The 21,821-nt window shown below is 52.8% G+C and overlaps 1 protein-coding gene and 1 non-coding gene across 2 annotated transcripts; both read left to right on the top strand.

Annotated features, from left to right (window-relative positions):
• The first annotated feature begins 4,657 nt into the window (after positions 1–4,657).
• LOC144489509 (U2 spliceosomal RNA) lies at positions 4,658–4,849 on the top strand. Its single transcript, XR_013496989.1, has one exon. It is a non-coding gene; the product is annotated as a U2 spliceosomal RNA (small nuclear RNA).
• A 1,239-nt stretch (positions 4,850–6,088) lies between these two features.
• Positions 6,089–21,815, top strand: hcfc2 (host cell factor C2; the record flags this gene model as incomplete). Its single annotated transcript, XM_078207374.1, has 4 exons — positions 6,089–6,272; positions 17,432–17,580; positions 20,069–20,229; positions 21,809–21,815. Coding segments are annotated over exons 1-4 (477 nt in total), but the record flags the coding sequence as incomplete, so codon positions are not given.
• Positions 21,816–21,821: the final 6 nt, after the last annotated feature.

Below are 21,821 nucleotides of genomic sequence, written 5' to 3'. Positions count from 1 at the left end.
TAACCTCCTCCAGCCCCTACTACCCTCCCTATCTCTGTAACCTCCTCCAGCCCCTACTACCCTCCCTATCTCTGTAACCTCCTCCAGCCCCTACTACCCTCCCTATCTCTGTAACCTCCTTCAGCCCCTACTACCCTCCCTATCTCTGTAACCTCCTCCAGCCCCTACTACCCTCCCTATCTCTGTAACCTCCTCCAGCCCCTACAACCCTCCCTATCTCTGTAACCTCCTCCAGCCCCTACAATCCTATCTCTGTAACCTCCTCCAGCCCCTATATCCCTCCCTATCTCTGTAACCCCCTCCAGCCCCTACAACACTCCCTATCTCTGTAACCCCTCCCCTACAACTCTCCCTATCTCTGTAACCTCCTCCTGCCCCCAAGAACCCTCCCTATCTCTGTAACCTCCTCCAGCCCCTACAATCCTATCTCTGTAACCTCCTCCAGCCCCTATATCCCTCCCTATCTCTGTAACCCCCTCCAGCCCCTACAACACTCCCTATCTCTGTAACCCCTCCCCCTACAACTCTCCCTATCTCTGTAACCTCCTCCTGCCCCCTACAACCCTCCCTATCTCTGTAATCTCCTCCAGCTCCTACAACCCTCCTTATCTCTGTAACTTCCTCCAGCCCCTACACCCTTCCCTATCTCTGTAATCTCCTCCAGCCCCTACACTCCTCCCTATCTCTGTAACCTCCTTCTGCCCCCTAAAACCCTCCCCATTTCTGTAACCTCCTCCAGCCCCTACTTCCCTCCCTATCTCTATAACCTCCTCCAGCCCCTACAACCCTCCCTATCTCTGTAACCCCCTCCAGCCCCGACAACACTCCCTATCTCTGTAACCCCTCCCCCTACAACTCTCCCTATCTCTGTAACCTCCTCCTGCCCCCTACAACCCTCCCTATCTCTGTAATCTCCTCCAGTCCCTACACCCTTCCCTATCTCTGTAATCTCCTCCAGCCCCTACACTCCTCCCTATCTCTGTAACCTCCTTCTGCCCCCTAAAACCCTCCCCATTTCTGTAACCTCCTCCAGCCCCTACTTCCCTCCCTATCTCTATAACCTCCTCCAGCCCCTACAATCCTCCCTATCTCTATAACCTCCAGTCCTTACAATCCTCCCTATCTCTGTTACATCCTCCAGCCCCTACAACCCTCCCTATCTCTGTAATCTCCTCCAGTGCCTAATTCCTATGTTCTGCACAACAAGATCCCAAGAAAACCACAGTCAGGCAATAAAGACCAAGGTTGACTGTGACCTTTCACCTCCATCTCGACCCTGTTTCTCTTTTGTTTGGCTCAATGCCAGCCCCGCCCCCCCACAGGGCTGTCTGTCACTTGTTCTTCATAGAATCTGTATTTGCTGTTGATGGCGGTGAAAAATTGACAAACAATAAGACAGATCATTGGGTTTTCTTTAAATTCACTCGTGGGACATGGGCGTCGCTGGCTGGCCAGCATTTATTACCCATCCCTAGTTGCCAGTGGGTAGTTGAGAGTCAACCACATGTCGGCCACACTGGGTAAGGACGGCAGACTTCCTCCTCTAAAGGACACTAGTGAACCTGATGGATTTTTCTGACAATGATTTCATGGTCATCAGTAGATTCTTAATTCCAGGTATATTAGTTTCAATTGAATTCAAATTCCACCATCTGCCGTGGCGGGATTCAAACCCGGGTCTCCAGACGATTAGCCGAGTTTCTGGATGAATAGTCTAGCGACGATACCACTATTTGTCTTCCCTATTTGAACCTTCCCGAGGTTCACTTGGGAAAAACAAAAAACAGCCACAAGAGAGCTTGTAAACCTCAACAACTCCCGGACTCCCAACTGTCCACTCCAACAATCCCCCTCCATGATTGACCTGATGCGACCCGTGAAACCATCCCCCTCCCACCCCAACAAAGGAGCATGTCACGACACACATTCCGCCATGTTAGCTAAGATCTAAGGAAGGATGTGCTGACCCTGGAGAGGATTCGGAGGAGGTTCACGAGAATGATCCCGGGAATGAAAAGCTTGTCGTATTTGGAGTGGTCATCGACTGTATTTAAGACAGATAGATAGGTTCTTGGTTGGTATGGGGGTGAAAGATTATAGGGAAAAGATGGGAGAATGATTCCAGGGGAGAAGGGGCTGACGTATGAGGGGAGATTGAACAGTTTGGGCTTATACTCGCTGAGATTTAGAAGGATGAGAGGGGATCTGATCGAGGTATATAAAATTTTAAAAGGGTTTGATGAGGTAACTAGACCAAATGTTTCCTCTTATGGGGAAATCTCAAACAAGAGGTCACAGGTATAGATTGAGAGGCGGTAGATTTAAAACTGAGATAAGGAGGAACTACTTCTCACAGAGAGCGATGGTTTTGTGGAACTCGCTGCCCCAGAGCGCGGTGGAGTCTGAATCATTGAATGGTTTCAAGAAGGGGATAGATGTATTTCTTTTTTTAAAAAGTGAAAGGGGGTACGGGGAACAGATGAGGAGGTGGATTTGAGACCAGGGAGAGATCAATCATGATCTGATTGAACGCTGGAGCAGGCTCAAAGGGCTGAAGTTGCCTATTTCGGCTCTTAATTCCTATGTTCCTCATGGGGTTCAGAAAATTATCAGCCATGATCGAATGGCGGAGCAGATTTGATGGGTCGAATGGCCTAATTAGAAATCATAGAAACCCTACAGTGCAGAAAGAGGCCATTCGGCCCATTGAGTCTACACCGACCACAATGCCACCCAGGCCCTACCCCCACACATTTACCCGCCAATCCCCCTAACCTACCCATCTCAAGACACTAAGGGGCAATTTTAGCACGGCCAATCAACCTAACCCGCACATCTTTGAACTGTGGGAGGAAACCGGAGCACCCGGAGGAAACCCACGCAGACACGGGGAGAATGTGCAAACTCCACACAGACAGTGACCCAAGCCGGGAATCGAACCCAGGTCCCTGGAGCTGTGAAGCAGCAGTGCTAACCACTGTGCTACCGTGCCGCCCTTCTGCTCCTTTATCTTGTGGTCTTTTGCCGTTGTGCCGCCATTAGCATCTCCTTTGGTCCTTAATGTTGCCGTTAACGCCCGTCGCTTTGTCCGGCGTCCAACGACGTCAATCCCTCCCGAGCTTCCCGACCCGCAATCCTGCCCCGCCGCCTCCTCCGCCCCTCTCCAGCCATGCTGATTGTCACACGTCAGCAATTTTTGGCCTCTTTCCCCCCACTGAGCCGGAGGTGGTCCAAGGTTGGAACCTGCGACCCAGGCGTGTGGCTGCTGCCCGTTACCATGGTGACAGGACGGTTGCTAAGGGCGTGGCCAGGGATGAGGTCACGACCCTGAAACAAACGGTCACCAGTTCAAGAATAGGACTGGTTCGCTGCTTTTTCAACGCCGGGGTTTTGACGAATTGATGAATTTTAAATAGAGCAATAAACATTTTTACAGAACAGTGATGGATTTTGAATTTGGTCCGCGAATGGGAGGGGCTTGTGATTGACAGCGGGTTTGAACCAATCACCGTCGAACGGCCGAACCAATCAGCGCCCCGAGGAGGCGGGGCTCGAATCTTATTTTAGTTTTAAAATCATTTAATTTATTAACTCCCCGCAATTCCCTCCTCTTCGATATTTCCGTGTAGTCAAAGCTCAATCTTTTCTTAAAAAAACAATAATTATTCCGACAGAGTAACCGTTTTTATTTAAATTTGAGAGGCGCCAAGCGCGCGGCACTTCCGGTTCTTTTAACGGACTGTCCTCGAGGCGGAAAACAACAAAATCCTCCGACCAAAAATAAAATCCAATGACTCCCCTGACCCGCCGTAGAATTTAAAATAAATGTCATCTGACGGGAGGCGGTCAACATGTAAATGTTTTCAAAAATATGTTTTTAAGCGGTTGCCCTGGGCGATGGCGTCACATCCGGCTCTGCCAAGGCCAGTACAAAAAATGAAGGGACCCAAGTAAATGTTTATTATTTTACACAAGGCTATTATTTATTATTGATCTTTGTTTCTAAATGTGTTATTTTTATATAATGGGTGTGAATGTTTGTGGTTTTACTCGAAAAGTGGGAGAGGTTTTGATTGTGGGAGGTACAGAAGGGGGCGTGGTCAAGGCTCATTCCCCAGCCCCGCCCCCTTGCTTCAATCCTCCCCTTTCCCATCATTCCTCGTCCCCTCTTTTATTCTATATGATGTCCACTCTTTGATCTATGTAACACACATTTCACATTTTGTTTTTCCAAAACATATGCTTTGTAAATAAACGTGTGATTTTCTAATTGTTTCCGAAATGATTTCTATATGATCTGGAGGGAGAGGAAGGGGGCGGGGTCATTCTCTGGTCCTCCGGCTCCTCCTCTGACCTCACGCCTCCCATCATTCCCCTCGTCGAAACTATTTGTCTGATTTTATTTCATCCTCATATACATAATATATGTGCCAAATTATTTTCCTAATTTTGGCTATACTTATATATATCTATAAATCAGTTTCAAATTCTTTTTCGAAATTTATCATTTTTATTCCAGCCTTGTAGGGGTTGAGTGAGAGGAAAAGGTCGTGGTCAGGATTCGATCCTCCAGTCCCGCCCTTTTGTCATTCCGCCTGTTTACCCCTGAGAAATCTTTATTGAGATGTATCTTATACATCTACACACACAATATTTTATTGCTTCTCGACCTTTTGGCTAAGATCAAGTGTAGTATCGACATGCTGGGCTTGGTTGAAGTCATTAGGTTACATTTTAACTTCATTTGAAGCAATTTTTAAAAGCGGCATCTCAGCCTTTTGGCTAAGATGCAAATGAGATCAAGCCTTGGAGGAGGAGCTATGTCTACTCCAATCAGCTTGGATCATGCAGATCAAGCCCAAGACAGGAGGTGAGATCCTGTCTTGTCAGCTTGGATCGGGAATATCTCAACTTGTTGAGGCTCTGAATTGGACTTGATTTGATTGAATTGGAATAAAAACAAAAAAAAACCCCTGAGAAATCTTTATTGAGATGTATCTTATACATCTACATACATAATATTTTATTATTCCAAGTATATGATTTATGTACAGATATCATTTTCCAATGGATCTGATTGGGGGGAGGTCGGGATTAACATTGAGTGAGAGAGAGGGCGAGGCCAGTAGTAGGTCCTCCAGCCCCGCGCCCTGTCCTCACTCTTCCTCCTTCCCCACCATCCTCTTCCCTTGAGTAATGTTTTACCATTTGAGATATCATACGAATTAGTAACATTTAATTTCTTCCCCGTGTGCAATTTGTAAACACAACATGATTTCCTAATTTTATTCTGAAGACACATTTAAATTTTGGCGGCTTGAAGACAGGTCGAGAGGAAAGGGGCGGGGCCTGAGCTGAGTTCTCCAGTCCCGCTCGCTGGCATTCCTCCACTTTCCCATAATCCCCTCACTAACTATCTAATGGTTGGATAGATATGTAGATTATATATTTTATTTTTGTGAATATATAATTTGCATATAGGCATGATTTTCTATTTTTATTCTGAATATATTTTTGATTCAAGCTTCCGGGAGGGTGGAGGCGGGTGGGAGAAGGTCCTCCAGACCCGCCCCCCGAGCCTGACTCCTCCTCACCCATCATCCACTTCGCCTCCTCCAGACCCGCCCCCTAGCCTGACTCCTCCTCTATCCCATCATCCACTCCGCCTCCTCTCCCCTGGCCGCTGCGCGGGAGAGAACTGAACAGCTCGGTGTCGTCACGGGAATCCCACCATCCTGACTAAAATATCACAATAAACAGCCTTGCTATCGTCAAATTAATCTCACACTTAACACTCCTCACTGTAATCACAAGGTAAATAGCCCATTAACCTAACAAATCTCACACTAAATAGGGGGAGGTCCTCCAGCCCCGCCCCGCCGCATTCCTCCTCATTCCCGTCCTCCTCTCCGGCCGGTGATCAGGGAAGCGTCCTCCAGCCCCGCCCCCTTTTTGCTTTCTCTCCTCCTGTATCCCATCACCCTCTTCCCCCGCTGGGTCCTCCAGCTCCGGGCGTCAGTCCTCCTGATTCCCGTCAGCCTCTCCTCCTCCGGGGAGCGGGTGGGGGCGGGGTCGCCAGTTCGCTCGCTCGGCAGGTTGCGCGCGCCGAAAGATGGCGGCTTCCATGCTGAAGTGGAAGCGCGTCGCGGGCTCGAGCGGGCCGGTCCCCCGGCCCCGCCACGGGCACCGGGCCGTGGCCATCAAGGAGCTGATGGTGGTCTTCGGCGGCGGCAACGAGGGCATCGTGGACGAGCTGCACGTTTACAACACGGGTAACCGGGGGGGAGAGGAGGAGTGGGGTGAATAACACACACAATCGGGAAGGAAGGGAAAAGGGAGGGAGAAGCAACAATAACAAAATCCTCCCCTCCCCCACCACCTCCTGCAAGGGGGGGAGGCGGCTGCACATCATTGGTATTCCCCTTGTTGTTGTTGTTGTAGTAACAACATGGCGGCGCCCGGGGGAAGCAGCGGCCTCCGTGACGTCACGCCCGACAAGATGGCGGCCGCCACAGACTGGCGCCAAACCCAGAACCAGCTCCCCCATCCTTACACAGTGCAAACCCTCTCTGCCTAGCCCTCAGCCTGACACAGTGCAAACCCCCTCAGCCTGACACAGTGCAAACCCCCTCAGCCTGACACAGTGCAAACCCCCTCAGCCTGACACAGTGCAAACCCCCTCAGCCTGACACAGTGCAAACCCCCTCAGCCTGACACAGTGCAAACCCCCTCAGCCTGACACAGTGCAAACCCCCTCAGCCTGACACAGTGCAAACCCCCTCAGCCTGACACAGTGCAAACCCCCTCAGCCTGACACAGTGCAAACCCCCTCAGCCTGACACAGTGCAAACCCCCTCAGCCTGACACAGTGCAAACCCCCTCAGCCTGACACAGTGCAAACCCCCTCAGCCTGACACAGTGCAAACCCCCTCAGCCTGACACAGTGCAAACCCCCTCAGCCTAGCACAGTGCAAACCCCCTCAGCCTAGCACAGTGCAAACCCCCTCAGCCTGACACAGTGCACACCCCCTCTGCCTGACACAGTGCAAACCCTCTCTGCCTGACACAGTGCAAACCCTCTCTGCCTGACACACTGCAAACCCCCTCAGCCTAGCGCAGTGCAAACCCCCTCTGCCTTGCGCAGTGCAAACCTCCCTCTGCCTGACGCAGTGCAAACCTCCCTCTGCCTGACGCAGTGCAAACCTCCCTCTGCCTGACGCAGTGCAAACCTCCCTCTGCCTGACGCAGTGCAAACCTCCCTCTGCCTGACGCAGTGCAAACCTCCCTCTGCCTGACGCAGTGCAAACCTCCCTCTGCCTGACGCAGTGCAAACCTCCCTCTGCCTGACGCAGTGCAAACCCCCTCTGCCTGACACACTGCAAACCCCCTCAGCCTAGCACAGTGCAAACCCCCACAACCTGACACAGTGCACACCCCCTCTGCCTGACGCAGTGCAAACCCCCCTCTGCCTTGCGCAGTGCAAACCCCCTCTGCCTGACGCAGTGCACACCCCCTCTGCCTTGCGCAGTGCACACCCCCTCTGCCTGACGCAGTGCAAACCCCCCTCTGCCTGACACAGTGCAAACCTCCCTCTGCCTGACGCAGTGCAAACCTCCCTCTGCCTGAGGCAGTGCACACCCCCTCTGCCTGACGCAGTGCAAACCTCTCTCTGCCTGACGCAGTGCAAAACCCCTCTGCCTGACGCAGTGCAAAGCCCCTCTGCCTGACACAGTGCAAAGCCCCTCTGCCTTGCGCAGTCCACACCCCCTCTGCCTTGCGCAGTGCACACCCCCTCTGCCTGACGCAGTGCAAACCCCCTCTGCCTGACGCAGTGCAAACCCCCTCTGCCTGACGCAGTGCAAACCCCCTCTGCCTGACGCAGTGCACACCCCCTCTGCCTGACGCAGTGCAAACCCCCTCTGCCTGACGCAGTGCACACCCCCTCTGCCTGACGCAGTGCACACCCCCTCTGCCTGACGCAGTGCACACCCCCTCTGCCTGACGCAGTGCACACCCCCTCTGCCTGACGCAGTGCACACCCCCTCTGCCTGACGCAGTGCACACCCCCTCTGCCTGACGCAGTGCACACCCCCTCTGCCTGACGCAGTGCACACCCCCTCTGCCTGACGCAGTGCACACCCCCTCTGCCTGACGCAGTGCACACCCCCTCTGCCTGACACAGTGCAAACCCCCTCTGCCTGACGCAGTGCACACCCCCTCTGCCTGACACAGTGCAAACCCCCTCTGCCTGACACACTGCACACCCCCTCTGCCTGACACAGTGCAAACCCCCTCTGCCTGACGCAGTGCACACCCCCTCTGCCTGACGCAGTGCACACCCCCTCTGCCTGACGCAGTGCACACCCCCTCTGCCTGACGCAGTGCACACCCCCTCTGCCTGACGCAGTGCACACCCCCTGTGCCTGACGCAGTGCACACCCCCTCAGCCTGACGCAGTGCAAACCCCCTCTGCCTGACACAGTGCAAACCCCCTCTGCCTGACGCAGTGCACACCCCCTCTGCCTGACGCAGTGCACACCCCCTCTGCCTGACGCAGTGCACACCCCCTCTGCCTGACGCAGTGCACACCCCCTCTGGCTGACGCAGTGCACACCCCCTCTGGCTGACGCAGTGCACACCCCCTCTGCCTGACGCAGTGCACACCCCCTCTGCCTGACGCAGTGCACACCCCCTCTGCCTGACGCAGTGCACACCCCCTCTGCCTGACGCAGTGCACACCCCCCTCTGCCTGACACTGCAAACCCCCTCAGCCTAGCACAGTGCAAACCCCCTCTGCCTGACACAGTGCAAACCCCCCCCCCCCCCCCCCCCCCCCAGGCATCCACATTTTTGCAGAATCCTGGCGCCGGCGTCCGTGCAAATTCTCGTCTGTGTTTTTGCAAATTTCTGGTGCTAAATTTTTGCAACTTTTGTTTGATTTTGCAAGCTTGTGTTCTTTATCATCAGTTTGCGCACTTATGGAAGGGTCAGGTAACGAGTCACTGTGGGTGGAGCTCAGAAACAGGAAGGGTGCAGTCACTATGCTGGGGGTGTACTACAGGCCTCCCAACAGCCCACGGGAAGTTGAGGAACGGATATGTAAGGAGATTCTGGACAGGTGTAGAAAAAATAGGGTTGTTGTAGTGGGAGACTTTAATTTCCCTCACATAGACTGGAAATCGCTTCGGGCTGTGGGTCCGGACGGGGAGGAATTTGTAAAATGAGTCCAGGAAGGTTCTTTGGAACAATATGTTGACAGTCCAACTAGAGAGGGGGCTATACTAGACCTAGTACTGGGGAATGAGCCCGGTCAGGTCATCAAAGTTTCAGTGGGGGAACATGTGGCGAACAGTGACCACAATTCTGTAAACTTTAGGATAGTAATGGAAAAGGATGAGTGTTGTCCTATGGGTAAGGTGCTGAATTGGGGGAAGGCTAACTACAGCCGGATTAGGCAGGATTTGGTGGCTGTTGATTGGGAGAGACTGTTCGAGGGTAAATACACATCTGGCATGTGGGAGTCTTTTAAGGAGCAGTTGATAGGAGTGCAGGACAGGCATGTACCTGTAAAGAGGAAGGATAGGAAAGGTAGGATTCGGGAGCTGTGGATAACCAGTGAAATTGTGGGTCTAATCAAAAAGAAAAAAGAGGCATACATGAGGTCCAGGCAGCTAAAAACAGATGGAGCACTGGAGGAATACAGAGAAAGTAGAAAATAACTTAAACAGGGACTTAGAAGGGCAAAAAGGGGTCACGAAATGTCCTTGGCAGACAGGATTAAGGAGAATCCAAAGGCATTTTATACATGCGTTAGGAACAAGAGGGTTGTTAGGGAAAGAATCGGACCTCTCAGGGACAAAGGAGGGGAATTATGCTTAGAACCAAAGGAAGTAGGTGAGATCCTAAATGAATACTTTGCATCAGTATTCACAAAGGAGGGGGACATGTTGACTGGTAGTGTCTCAAAGAGATGTGTTGACCCGTTAGAAAAAATCTCAATTACAAGGGAGGAAGTGTTAGGTTTTTTAGGAAACATTAAGACAGACAAATCCCCAGGGCCAGATGGCATCTATCCTAGACTCCTCAGGGAGGCGAGAGATGCAATTGCTGGGCCTCTAACAGAAATATTTGTCTCTTCACTGGACACAGGTGAGGTCCCAGAGGATTGGAGGATAGCAAATGTGGTCCCGTTATTTAAGAAGGATAGCAAGGATAACCCGAGTAATTATAGGCCGGTGAGCTTGACGTCCGTGGTAGGGAAGTTGTTGGAGAAGATTCTTAGAGATAGGATATATGCGCATTTAGAACTGAATAATCTCATTAGTGATAGACAGCATGGTTTTGTACAAGGGAGGTCATGCCTCACAAATTTGGTTGAGTTTTTTGAGGAGGTGACTAAAACGATTGATGAAGGAAGGGCCGTGGATGTCGTCTATATGGATTTTAGTAAAGCGTTTGACAAGGTCCCTCATGGCAGGCTGGTGCAAAAGGTTAAATCTCACGGGATAAAAGGTGAGCTAGCTAGATGGGTGGAGAACTGGCTTAGCCATAGAAGACAGAGGGTAACAGTGGAGGGGTCTTTTTCTGGTTGGAGGTCTGTGACTAGTGGTGTTCCGCAGGGCTCTGTACTGGGACCTCTGCTGTTTGTGATATATATAAATGATTTGGAGGAAGATGTAGCTGGTGTGATCAGTAAGTTTGTGGACGACACGAAAGTTGCTGGAGTTGCGGATAGTGATGAACATTGTCAGAATAGGCTGGATATTGATAGGCTGGAACATTGGGCGGAGAAATGGCAGATGGAATTTAATCCAGATAAATGCAAAGTGATGCATTTTGGTAGATCTAATGTAAGGGGGAGCTATACAATAAATGGCAGAACCATCAGGAGTACAGACACACAGGGGGACCTGGGTGTACAAGTCCACAGATCCTTAAAGGTGGCAGCACAGGTGGAGAGGGTGGTGAAGAAGGCATATGGCATGCTTGCCTTTATTGGATGGGGCATAGAATATAAAAGTTGGCATATGATGTTGCGGCTGTATGGGATGTTGGTTAGGCCACATTTGGAATACTGCGTCCAGTTCTGGTCGCCACACTACCAGAAGGACGTGGAGGCTTTGGAGAGAGTACAGAGGAGGTTTGCCAGGATGTTGCCTGGTATGGAGGGTCTTAGCTATGAGGAGAGATTAGGTAAACTGGGGTTGTTCTCCCTGGAAAGACGGAGGGTGAGGGGCGACCTAATAGAGGTGTATAAAATTATGAAGGGCATAGACAGAGTGAACAGTGGGAAGCTTTTTCTCAGGTCGGAGGTGACGAACACAAGGGGTCACGGGTTCAAGGTGAGGGGGGCAAGGTTCAACACAGATGTCAGGGGGACGTATTTTACACAGAGGGTGGTGGGGGCCTGGAATGCACTCCCAAGCAAGGTGATTGAGGCGGACACGCTGGGATCGTTTAAGACTTATCCAGATAGCCACATGAACAGACTGGGAATAGAGGGATACAAAAGAATGGTCTCGTGGGCACATGAGCGGCGCAGGCTTGGAGGGCCGAAGGGCCTGTTCCTGTGCTGTATTGTTCTTTGTTCAGTGGTTAGCACCGCTGCCTCAGGGTGCCAGGGATCCAGGATTGATTCTGGCCTTGGGCCACAGTCTGTGTGGAGTCTGCACATTCTCCCCGTGTCTGCGTGGGTTTCCTCCAAGTGCTCCGGTTTCCTCCCACAGTCCAAAAGATGTGCAGGTTAGGTGGATTGGCCATGATAAATTGGCCCTTTAGTGTCCAAAGATGTGCCGGTTAGGGGGATTGCTGTGGATACTGTGGGGGGATACAGGATTGGGGGGGTGGCGGCTGGGTGGGATGTTCCGTCAGAACGTTGGTGCAGACTCAGGACAAATGGCCTCCTGCACTGTAGTGACTCTATACCTCAAAGGTTGATACAGGCAGGATGTTTGTGTTTGCCCTGGCTGGAGGGACTGGGCTAGAACCAGGTGACACAATCTCGCAATAAAGGATGAGGAGGAATTTCATCACTCAAGGGGGTGGTGAATCTTTGGAATTCTCTACCCCTGGACGCTCAGTCATTGAGCATGTGTACGATCGAGATCGGTAAATCATAGAATCTTACAGTGCAGAAGAGGCCTTTCGGCCCATCGAGTCAGCATCAGCACATTAGAAACACCTGACCTCCTGCCTAATCTCATTTACCAGCACTTGGGCCCAAAGCCCCCCACCTCCAAACATCCTGCCCCTCACCTTGAACCTGTGTCCCCTCGTGACTGACCCTCCAACAGCTGCTCCCTATCCACTCCCTTGGAGAGCACCCAGAGGAAACCCACGCAGACATGGGCACAACGCGCAAACGTCACACACACACACACACACCCGAGGCCGGAATCGAACCCAGGTCCTTGGAGCTGAGAGGCAGCAGCACCAACCACTGTGCCATCCCAAACCCTTCAAGTATTTTCATGCCCCTCATAATCTTGTCCACCTCGATCAGGTCGCCTCTCGGTCTTCTCTGCTCCAATGAAAATAACCCAAGCCTATCCAGCCTCTGTTTATAACCTAAATGTTCCATCCCAGGCAGCATCCTGGTGAATCTCCTCTGCACTCCCTCCAGTGCAATCACATCCTTCCTATTGTGTGGTGATCAGAACTGCACACAGTGCTCCAGCTGTGGCCTCATCAAAGTTCTATACAACTCCAACATGACTTTCCTGCTTTTGTAATCTATGCCTCGATTGATAAAGACAAGTGTCCCATATGTCTTTTTTATCACCCTATTAACATGCCCTTCCGCCTTCAGTGGACAAACACACCAAGGTCCCTTTGTTCCACAGAACTTACTAGTGACCTACTGTTCATCGAATACTTCCTTGTCAAATTACTCCTTTCAAAGTGCATTACCTCACACTTTTCAGGGTTAAATTCCATCTGCCACTTATCTGCCCATTTGACCATTCTGTCGATATCTTCTTGTAGCCCAAGACACTCCGCCTCATTGTTAACCACCCGGCCAATCTTTGTAACATCCACAAACTTACTAATCCTACTCCCCCACATTGTCATCTATATCGTTTATATAAATAACTGATAATAGGGGGCCCAACACAGATTCCTGCGGTACGCCACTGGACACTGGCTTCTGGTCACTGAAGCAGCCTTCTGTCATCACCCTCTTTCTCCTACAACGGAGCCAATTTTGAATCTACTTTATCAAATTATCCTGTATCCCATGTGAATTTACCTTCTTTACAAGACTCCCATGTGGCTCGCTGTCAAAGGCTTTGCTGAAATCCACATAAACTATATCGACTGCACTACCCTCACCTACACACCTGGCCACCTCCTCAAAAAATTCAATCAAATTTGTTAGGCATGACCTCCCTCTGACGAAGCCATGCTGACTGTCCCTGATCAAGCTTTGTCCCTCCAAGTGGAAATAGATGCTCTCCTCCAGAAGTTTCTCCAATAGTTTCCCGACCACTGACGTGAGACTCACTGGTCTGTAGTTCCCTCGTTTATCTTTCTTAAATAGCAGCACCACATTAGCTGTTCTCCAGTCGTCTGACACCTCTCCCGTTGCCAGAAAGGAATTGAAAATTTGGGTGATTTCCTCCCTCGCATCCCACAGCAGACTAGGGCGCAATTCATCTGGACCTGGAGGTTTGCCTACTTATAAGGTTTGCCTTCAAATTCAGGAATAAAGAGTTCTCTAAGATTTGGATCTGTTGGCCGTGAGGCTTGTGTTGACCCTGATATCCCCCCACCCTCGTTTAGATGTAGCTGTATTGTGAATATGAGGGGGTGTCTGTGTCCGCTCTGTAGGTACGGGACGACTGTGGGGCACTGGGCAGAGCAGCGACAGCTCTGTCGATGGGGACGGGGATCTGGGTGTTTTCCGCAGCGATGCTCCCGGCACCTCTGACCGTGTGGCACTCGCTTGCTGCTGGCCGGGGCTTTCTGTGCTCAAGTCTCCGGGGTGGAGGTGAGCAAGGTACAACCCTGCTGCACATGATATGGAATTTGGCTGGTCTGCAGCGAAATTCGTAACCTCGATAGACCAGACAAAGCTTTTGGAGTTTTAAATTGGCCTTTATATGTCCAATAGCGAGGAGTTCTGTCTTCCACAAGGTGGTGTACAGACTGAGTGATACATGGCATGAGCAATTATACCTTTGCTTATCTTTTCGCATATACCAATCACGTGTATGTTTGTTCTGTAGTCATTGATATCCAATTACAACTAATAGTCCTGATTACTTCATTGATGTCAGGTGGATATAGTTACCCAGTTACAACCTCGATATGCTCGTCCAGTTATAATGATTACTTACTGACGAGGTTCACCTACATTGCGACACCACCCACACCTGCTGTTGTGGTTACCACATTGTGATTGTCAGAGTTTTCACTCTCCTGTAGAATTATAGGATCCCTACAGTGCAGAATGAGACCATTCGGCCAATTGTGTCTGCACCGATTCTCCGACAGAGCATCTTACCTACCCCCTGCCCAGGACCTGCAACCCTACCCCGTGTTTACCCCACTACTTCCCCCTAACCTACTTCTTTGGACACTAAGGGGCAATTTGTCATGGCCAATCCACCTAACCGCGTCTTTGGACACTAAGGGGCAATTTAGCATGGCCAATCCACCTAACCGCGTCTTTGGACACTAAGGGGCAATTTAGCACGGCCAGTCCACCTAACCCGCACATCTTTGGACTGTGGGAGGAAACCCACGCAGACACGGGGAGAACGCGCAAACTCCACACAGACAGTGACCCAAGTTGGGAATCGAACCTGGGTCCCTGGTGCCGTGAGGCAGCAGTGCTAACCACTGTGCCGTTCCTTGGTCAGCTAGTCTGTGCTGGCCGTCTATAAGTGTGGGAACTGCACTGAAACATCTTCAGGGTGGCTACCCGGGGAACTGTGCTGAAGGCAACGTGTCCCCCTCCAACTCCATTTCGGATTGACCAGCCTAAATACGGACATCCGAGAACACTTCCTCTTCTCGCTGGGAGCTGGGATCATAGAAACCCTACAGTGCAGAAGGAGGCCATTCGGCCCATCGAGTCTGCACCGACCACAATCCCACCCAGGCCCTACCCCCACACATTTACCCGCTAATCCCTCTAACCTACACATCCCAGGACTCTAAGGGGCAATTTTTAACCTGGCCAATCAACCTAACCCGCACATCTTTGGACTGTGGGAGGAAACCGGAGCACCCGGAGGAAACCCACGCAGACATGAGGAGAAAGTGCAAACTCCACACAGACAGTGACCCGAGCCGGGAATCGAACCCGGGACCCTGGAGCTGTGAAGCAGCAGTGCTAACCCACTGTGCTACCGTGCTGCCCTAATGCCACCTGGATGTTGACAGAGCAGACGGCAGAACATTGAGAGCAGCAGGAAGCACAGGAGGAGGCCATTCAGACCATCGGAATGGCTCCACCATTCCATTAGACTGTGGCTGACCTGTATCTCTCCCTTTTTATCATTCCTCGATTCCTGAGCAGGATGTGGGTGTCGCTGGTGTCGAGCTTCTCGAGTGTTATCGGAGCCGCGCTCATCCAGGCGAGTGGGAGAGAGTATTCCATCACACTCCTGACTTGTGCCTTGTAGATGGTGGACAGGCTTTGGGGAGGGAGTCAGGAGGTGAGTTCCTCTCCGCAGGATTCCCAGCCTCTGACCTGCTCTGGGAGCCTCATTTACTCCCAGTATTTATTTCCTGGCACAGCAAACAGAAATCTATTGATCAGTGAACAAAACCCTTCCTTTGAACGCATTGACTACGAGGCAGTGTCTCTCCCCCCACCCTCCCATCACCACTCCCACTATCTGCTCCTAAACACAGACCAGAGGCTGTCTGTTTACAGATAGGGTGAACACACAGGTAGAGGCTCAATAATCTGCCCACTCGCTGGATGAGAACCTCAAAGCAGCTGCCACCTGGATGGCTCTAACCCCATGCTGTATCTGTCCTGGGAGTGTTTGATGGGGACAGTGTAGAGGGAGCTTTACTCTGTATCTAACCCTGTGCTGTACCCGTCCTCGGAGTGTTTGATGGGGGACAGTGTAGAGGGAGCTTTACTCTGTATCTAACCCCGTGCTGTACCTGTCCTGGGAGTGTTTGATGGGGACAGTGTAGAGGGAGCTTTACTCTGTATCTAACGCCGTGCTGTACCTGTCCTGGGAGTGTTTGATGGGGACAGTGTAGAGGGAGCTTTACTCTGTATCTAACGCCGTGCTGTACCTGTCCTGTGAGTGTTTGATGGGGACAGTGTAGAGGGAGCTTTACTCTGTATCTAACGCCGTGCTGTACCTGTCCTGGGAGTGTTTGATGGGGACAGTGTAGAGGGAGCTTTACTCTGTATCTAACCCCGTGCTGTAGAAAGGTTTGAGCTGTGTGATACTTTTATTCCTTCCTGGGGATGTGGGGGGTCGCTGGGGCAATTAGGGATTTGTTGCCCATCCTTAATTGCCCCCTTGATCTGACTCTCTTGTTTGGGGTCATTACAAACTGACTGTAAATCTGCTGTGTCTCCCCCGTGCTGAAGGAGGAGACCATTCAGCCCGTCGAGCCTACTCCACCATTTGATACGATCGTGGTTGATCAGGCACCTTTACCCACACTATCGCCGCTACTCTCTCCGTCACTGTTAATCAGAAATCTATCAACCTCTGCTTCAAACACACTCAGTGACTGAGCTTCCACAGCCCTCCGGGGTAGAGAATTCCAAAGATTCACAACCCTCATCTCCATCCTGAGGGGCATCCCCTCGATTTTGAAATTGTGCCCCCTGGTTCGAGGCTTGCCCACCGAGGGGGGGAAATGTAGAAAATGGAAGCAGGAGGAGGCCATTCGGCCCTTCGAGCCTGCTGCACCATTCATTTTGATCATGGCTGATCATCGAATTCAATATCCTGATCCCTCTCCTTTCCCCCCTCGATCCCTTTAGCCCCAAGAGCTGGATCTCTAATTCCTTCTTGAAATCACACAACGTTTTGGCAATACTTTCTCTGGTAGCAAATTCCACACATTCCCCACCCTCTGGGTGAAGGAATTTCAAATCGGTCTGGTGAACCTTTGCTGCACTCCCTCCGCAGCGAGGATATCCTTCCTCAGGTAAGGCGGGAGGTGGGGGGGACATATCTCTGCTGGTGTGGAAAGGTGGCAGCAAAATACACGTATGTGCACACACAAACGCACGCGCGCACACACTGACACACGCGCGCGCACGCATACACACCCACGTACACATACGTGCGTGCAGGGACACACACAAGTGCACGCACGTGCTCTTGCGCACACTGTTGATTGAGCCGACCCTGTCGCTGGGTGTCGCAGGGTTTACTGAGCTCCCTCTCTCTCTCTGCGCAGGTTCCAGTTTCACCTCCTCCCTTTCTCTTTCCTCCCACAGCCACGAACCAGTGGTTTATCCCGGCAGTACGAGGGGACATTCCGCCCGGCTGCGCCGCCTACGGTTTCGTGTGTGACGGCACCCGCCTGCTGGTCTTCGGGGGCATGGTGGAATACGGCAAATACAGCAACGACCTGTACGAGCTCCAGGTACCAGCTTCCTGCACTTGGCACACGGCGGGCTCACTCTGGCCTCTCGCTCTCGTTCGCCATCACGGTCTGTCCTCGCTGTGTGTCGTCTCTCTCTCCTCTCTCTCTATTCCGCCCCCCCATCCCTCCCCTGACCACTCTCTCTCTCTCTCCCCCCCCCCCCCCCACTCTCTCTCTCTCCCACCCCCCCCCCCTCTCTCTCTCCCACCCCCCCCCCCCCCCCCCCCCCCCCAAATCAGGCCGCTCTCTCTCTCTCTATCCCTCCCCTGACCGGTCTCTCTCTCTCTCTCTGCCCCCCCCCACTCTCTCTCTGCCCCCCCCCACTCTCTCTCTGCCCCCCCCCCCACTCTCTCTCTGCCCCCCCCACTCTCTCTCTGCCCCCCCCCTCTCTCTGCCCCCCCCCCACTCTCTCTCTGCCCCCCCCCCCCACTCTCTGCCCCCCCCCACTCTCTGCCCCCCCCCCACTCTCTGCCCCCCCCCCACTCTCTGCCCCCCCCACTCTCTGCCCCCCCCCACCCTCTGCCCCCCCCCCACCCTCTGCCCCCCCCCCCACCCTCTGCCCCCCCCCCACCCTCTGCCCCCCCCCCACCCTCTGCCCCCCCCCCACCCTCTGCCCCCCCCCCCACCCTCTGCCCCCCCCCCCCACCTCTCTCTGCCCCCCCCCCCCCACCTCTCTCTCTCTCTCCCCCCCCCCCCCCCCCCCCCCAAAAACCAGGCCGCTCTCTCTCTCTCTCTCTATCCCTCCTCTGACCGCTCTCTTTCTCTCTCTGCCCCCCCCCCACTCTCTCTCCCTGCCCCCCCCCCACTCTCTCTCCCTGCCCCCCCCACTCTCTCTCCCACTCTCTCTCCCACTCTCTCTCCCACTCTCTCTCCCACTCTCTCTCCCACTCTCTCTCCCACTCTCTCTCCCACTCTCTCTCCCACTCTCTCTCCCACTCTCTCTCCCACTCTCTCTCCCACTCTCTCTCCCACTCTCTCTCCCACTCTCTCTTCCCCCTCTCTCTTCCCCCTCTCTCTTCCCCCTCTCTCTTCCCCCTCTCTCTTCCCCCTCTCTCTTCTCCCTCTCTCTTCTCCCTCTCTCTTCTCCCTCTCGCTCTATCCCTCCCCCGACCTCTCTCTCCCCCCTCCTCCCCCCCTCCCCCAGCCGCCCTCTCTCCTCTCTGACCCCACCATGCACCTTGCTTCTTCCCTGTCTGTACCCCCCCCCCCCCCCAATAACATACCTCTCTTCTACCTCACCCGTTACATCCGTCTCCCTCTCTGTCCCTCCAATAACCCCCCAGACGTGCTTTCTGCCTTCCTGTCTTTCCTCCCTCTTGTACTTCCTGCCTCGATGTTGCGATTCTCTCGCTATCTACCGGTAACTTTCCCTCTGAACATCCCCTCCCCCATATTTAATTAGATTTTGAACTGACTGTAATTAAAACGAGTTTGAAGTTCCGACCGCAGCCACATTGAGGGAGAGGCGTGTTCCTGTCCTTCCCCTGCCCTCATTTGAGTTTTTTTTTGAAGAGTGAATGAATTGAGTTTGAAAGTTTGCAACAGATGCATTAAATACCTGACCAATGGCCAAACACGGGAGAATGTTTCAAAATAGTGCCAGACACAGTAAAGTTTATTAGTCACAAGTAGGGTTACATTAACACTGTAATGAAGTTACTGTGCGAATCCCCTAGTCGCCACACTCCCACGCTTGTTCGGGTTACACTAAGGGAGAATTTAACACGGCAAATAGAATCCCTACAGTACAGGTGGAGGCCATTCAGCCCATTGAACCTGCACCGACAACAATCCCACCCAGGCCCAATCTCTGTTATCCCACGTATCTACCCTGTTAATCCCCCTGACGCTAAGAGGCAATTTAGCATGTCACATCTTTGAGCTGTGGGAGGAAACCCACACAGACACGGGGAGAATGTGCAAACTCCACACAGGCAGCTACCCAAGACCAGAATTGAGCCCGGGTCCCTGGAGCTGTGAGGCAGCAGTGCTAACCACCGTGCCGCCCGCATAGATAGAGGGAAAGAGACAGACAGAAATGGCTGGGAGCCTAATGCGTGAGAATCATAGAATCCCGACAGTGCAGAAGGAGGCCACTCGGCCCATCGAGTCTGCACCGACCACAATCCCACCCAGGGCTATCCCCATAACCCCATGCATTTACCCTAACTGGTCCCCCTGATGCTAAGGGGCAATTTAGCACGGCCAATCCACCTAACCTGCACATCTTTGGACTCTGGGAAGAAACCCGAAGGAAACCCACGCAGACACGGGGAGAATGTGCAAACTCCATCCACACAGAGGGTGACCCGAGGCCGGAATTGAATCCGGGTTCCTGGGCGCTGAGAGACAGCAGCGCTAACCCACTGTGCCACCGTGCTGCCCTCATAGAGAGAGGGAGAGACAGCCGCATATACAATTGCTGGGAGCCCAATGTGTGAGAGGTCCAGCTCTTGGGGGTAACGGACTTTCCCTTCTCTCTGCACAGGCTAGTCGGTGGGAGTGGAAGAAGCTGAAGCCTAAGCCTCCCAAGAACGGGTCGTTGCCATGCCCACGGCTGGGACACAGCTTCTCACTGGTTGGAAACAAATGCTACCTGTTTGGAGGATTGGCCAATGACAGTGAGGACCCCAAGAACAACATTCCACGGTAAGGAATGGGGGAATCCTGGGTGTGTGAGGAGGAGGCGGGGATCTGAGTGCCTGTTCCAAAACACTTCACTGGGGACAGAGTTTGAACCCAGTGCCGCACGAGGACGCGTTGAACAGAGGCGATGAGAAACTCGGGCAGGTTTCAGCAGAATCTTGAGTTGGGGGAGAGAGAGAGTAGCTCCCCCTTCCAAGGCAGAGAGAGGGAGGGTTGTAGGGGCTGGAGGAGGTTACAGAGATAGGGAGGGTTGGAGGGATTGGAGAAGGTTACAGAGATAGGGAGGGTTGTTGGGGCTGGAGGGGGTTACAGAGATAGGGAGGGTTGTAGGGATTGGAGGGGGTTACAGAGATAGGCAGGGTTGTTGGGGCTGGAGGAGGTTACAGAGATGGGGAGGGTTGTAGGGGTTGGAGGGGGTTACAGAGATAGGGAGGGTTGTAGGGATTGGAGAAGGTTACAGAGATGGGGAGGGTTGTAGGGACTGGAGGAGGTTACAGGAATAGGGAGGGTTGTAGGGACTGGAGGAGGTTACAGGAATAGGGAGGGTTGTAGGGACTGGGGAGGTTACAGAGATAGGGAGGGTTGTCGGGGCTGGAGGGGGTTACAGAGATAGGGAGGGTTGTAGGGATTGGAGGGGGTTACAGAGATAGGCAGGGTTGTTGGGGCTGGAGGAGGTTACAGAGATGGGAGGGGTTGGAGGGGGTTACAGAGATAGGGAGGGTTGTAGGGATTGGAGGAGGTTACAGAGATAGGGAGGGTTGTAGGGGCTGGAGGGGGTTACAGAGATAGGGAGGGTTGTAGGGGCTGGAGGGGGTTACAGAGATAGGGAGGGTTGTAGGTATTTGAAGGAGGTTACAGAGATAGGGAGGGTTGTAGGGACTGGGGGAGGTTACAGAGATAGGGAGGGTTGTAGGCGCTGGAGGAGGTTAGAGATAGGGAGGGGAGAGTGGAGGAATTTGAGTGTGAGGTTGCAAACTCGACCATTGAGGTTCTCTGAGCTTTTGATCAGTGCTCCATCTCTCTCTGTCAGTGACCTGGTGTCACAGGGTGACAGAGCGAACACCTCAATAACTCGGGGGTGATGGGGAATGCCAGTAGTTGCTGTTGGAGTTGAAGCCGGTGAGTGCCGAGGGGGCAGGGGGCTGAAGGAGGCCTCGTGCTTGGTGTATGGGGACAGTGTCGGAATGGTATTCGGAGGGAGGAGGGGAGACAAGGGGCTGGAAATAAAAGCTCCTGCCTCCGAACGAGCTTTCGGTTTCTCTCGCCGTCCCACTGATTGGACCGCGGCTGCTTTCAGGGTGAGTGTTTTGTATTTACCGTCAGTTCCCAGTGGAGCTGCTGAATGATTTGTGTATCTCCTTATCCCATCACCCTTCCCCTTTCTGTCCTGTTCCTTCCCCTCCCTCACTATCTCATTCCCTATCCCTCTCCCAACGTCTCCCTCTGTCTGAATCTCTCTGTCGCTCCCCCCACCCCTCGCTTTCTTTCTCTCTCTCTGTCCTCCGCTATTTCCTTCACTGCCACTGTCGACCCCCCACCTGCCTGTCTCTCTGTGCCCCCCCCTCGCTTTCTCTCTCTGTAGATATTTGAACGAT

Source organism: Mustelus asterias, unplaced genomic scaffold, assembly GCF_964213995.1.
Source record: "Mustelus asterias unplaced genomic scaffold, sMusAst1.hap1.1 HAP1_SCAFFOLD_2256, whole genome shotgun sequence".
NCBI classification, from domain to species: domain Eukaryota; kingdom Metazoa; phylum Chordata; class Chondrichthyes; order Carcharhiniformes; family Triakidae; genus Mustelus; species Mustelus asterias.
The sequence above is the reverse complement of the archived record's forward strand: the minus strand, read 5'-3'. Positions and strand labels throughout refer to the sequence as shown.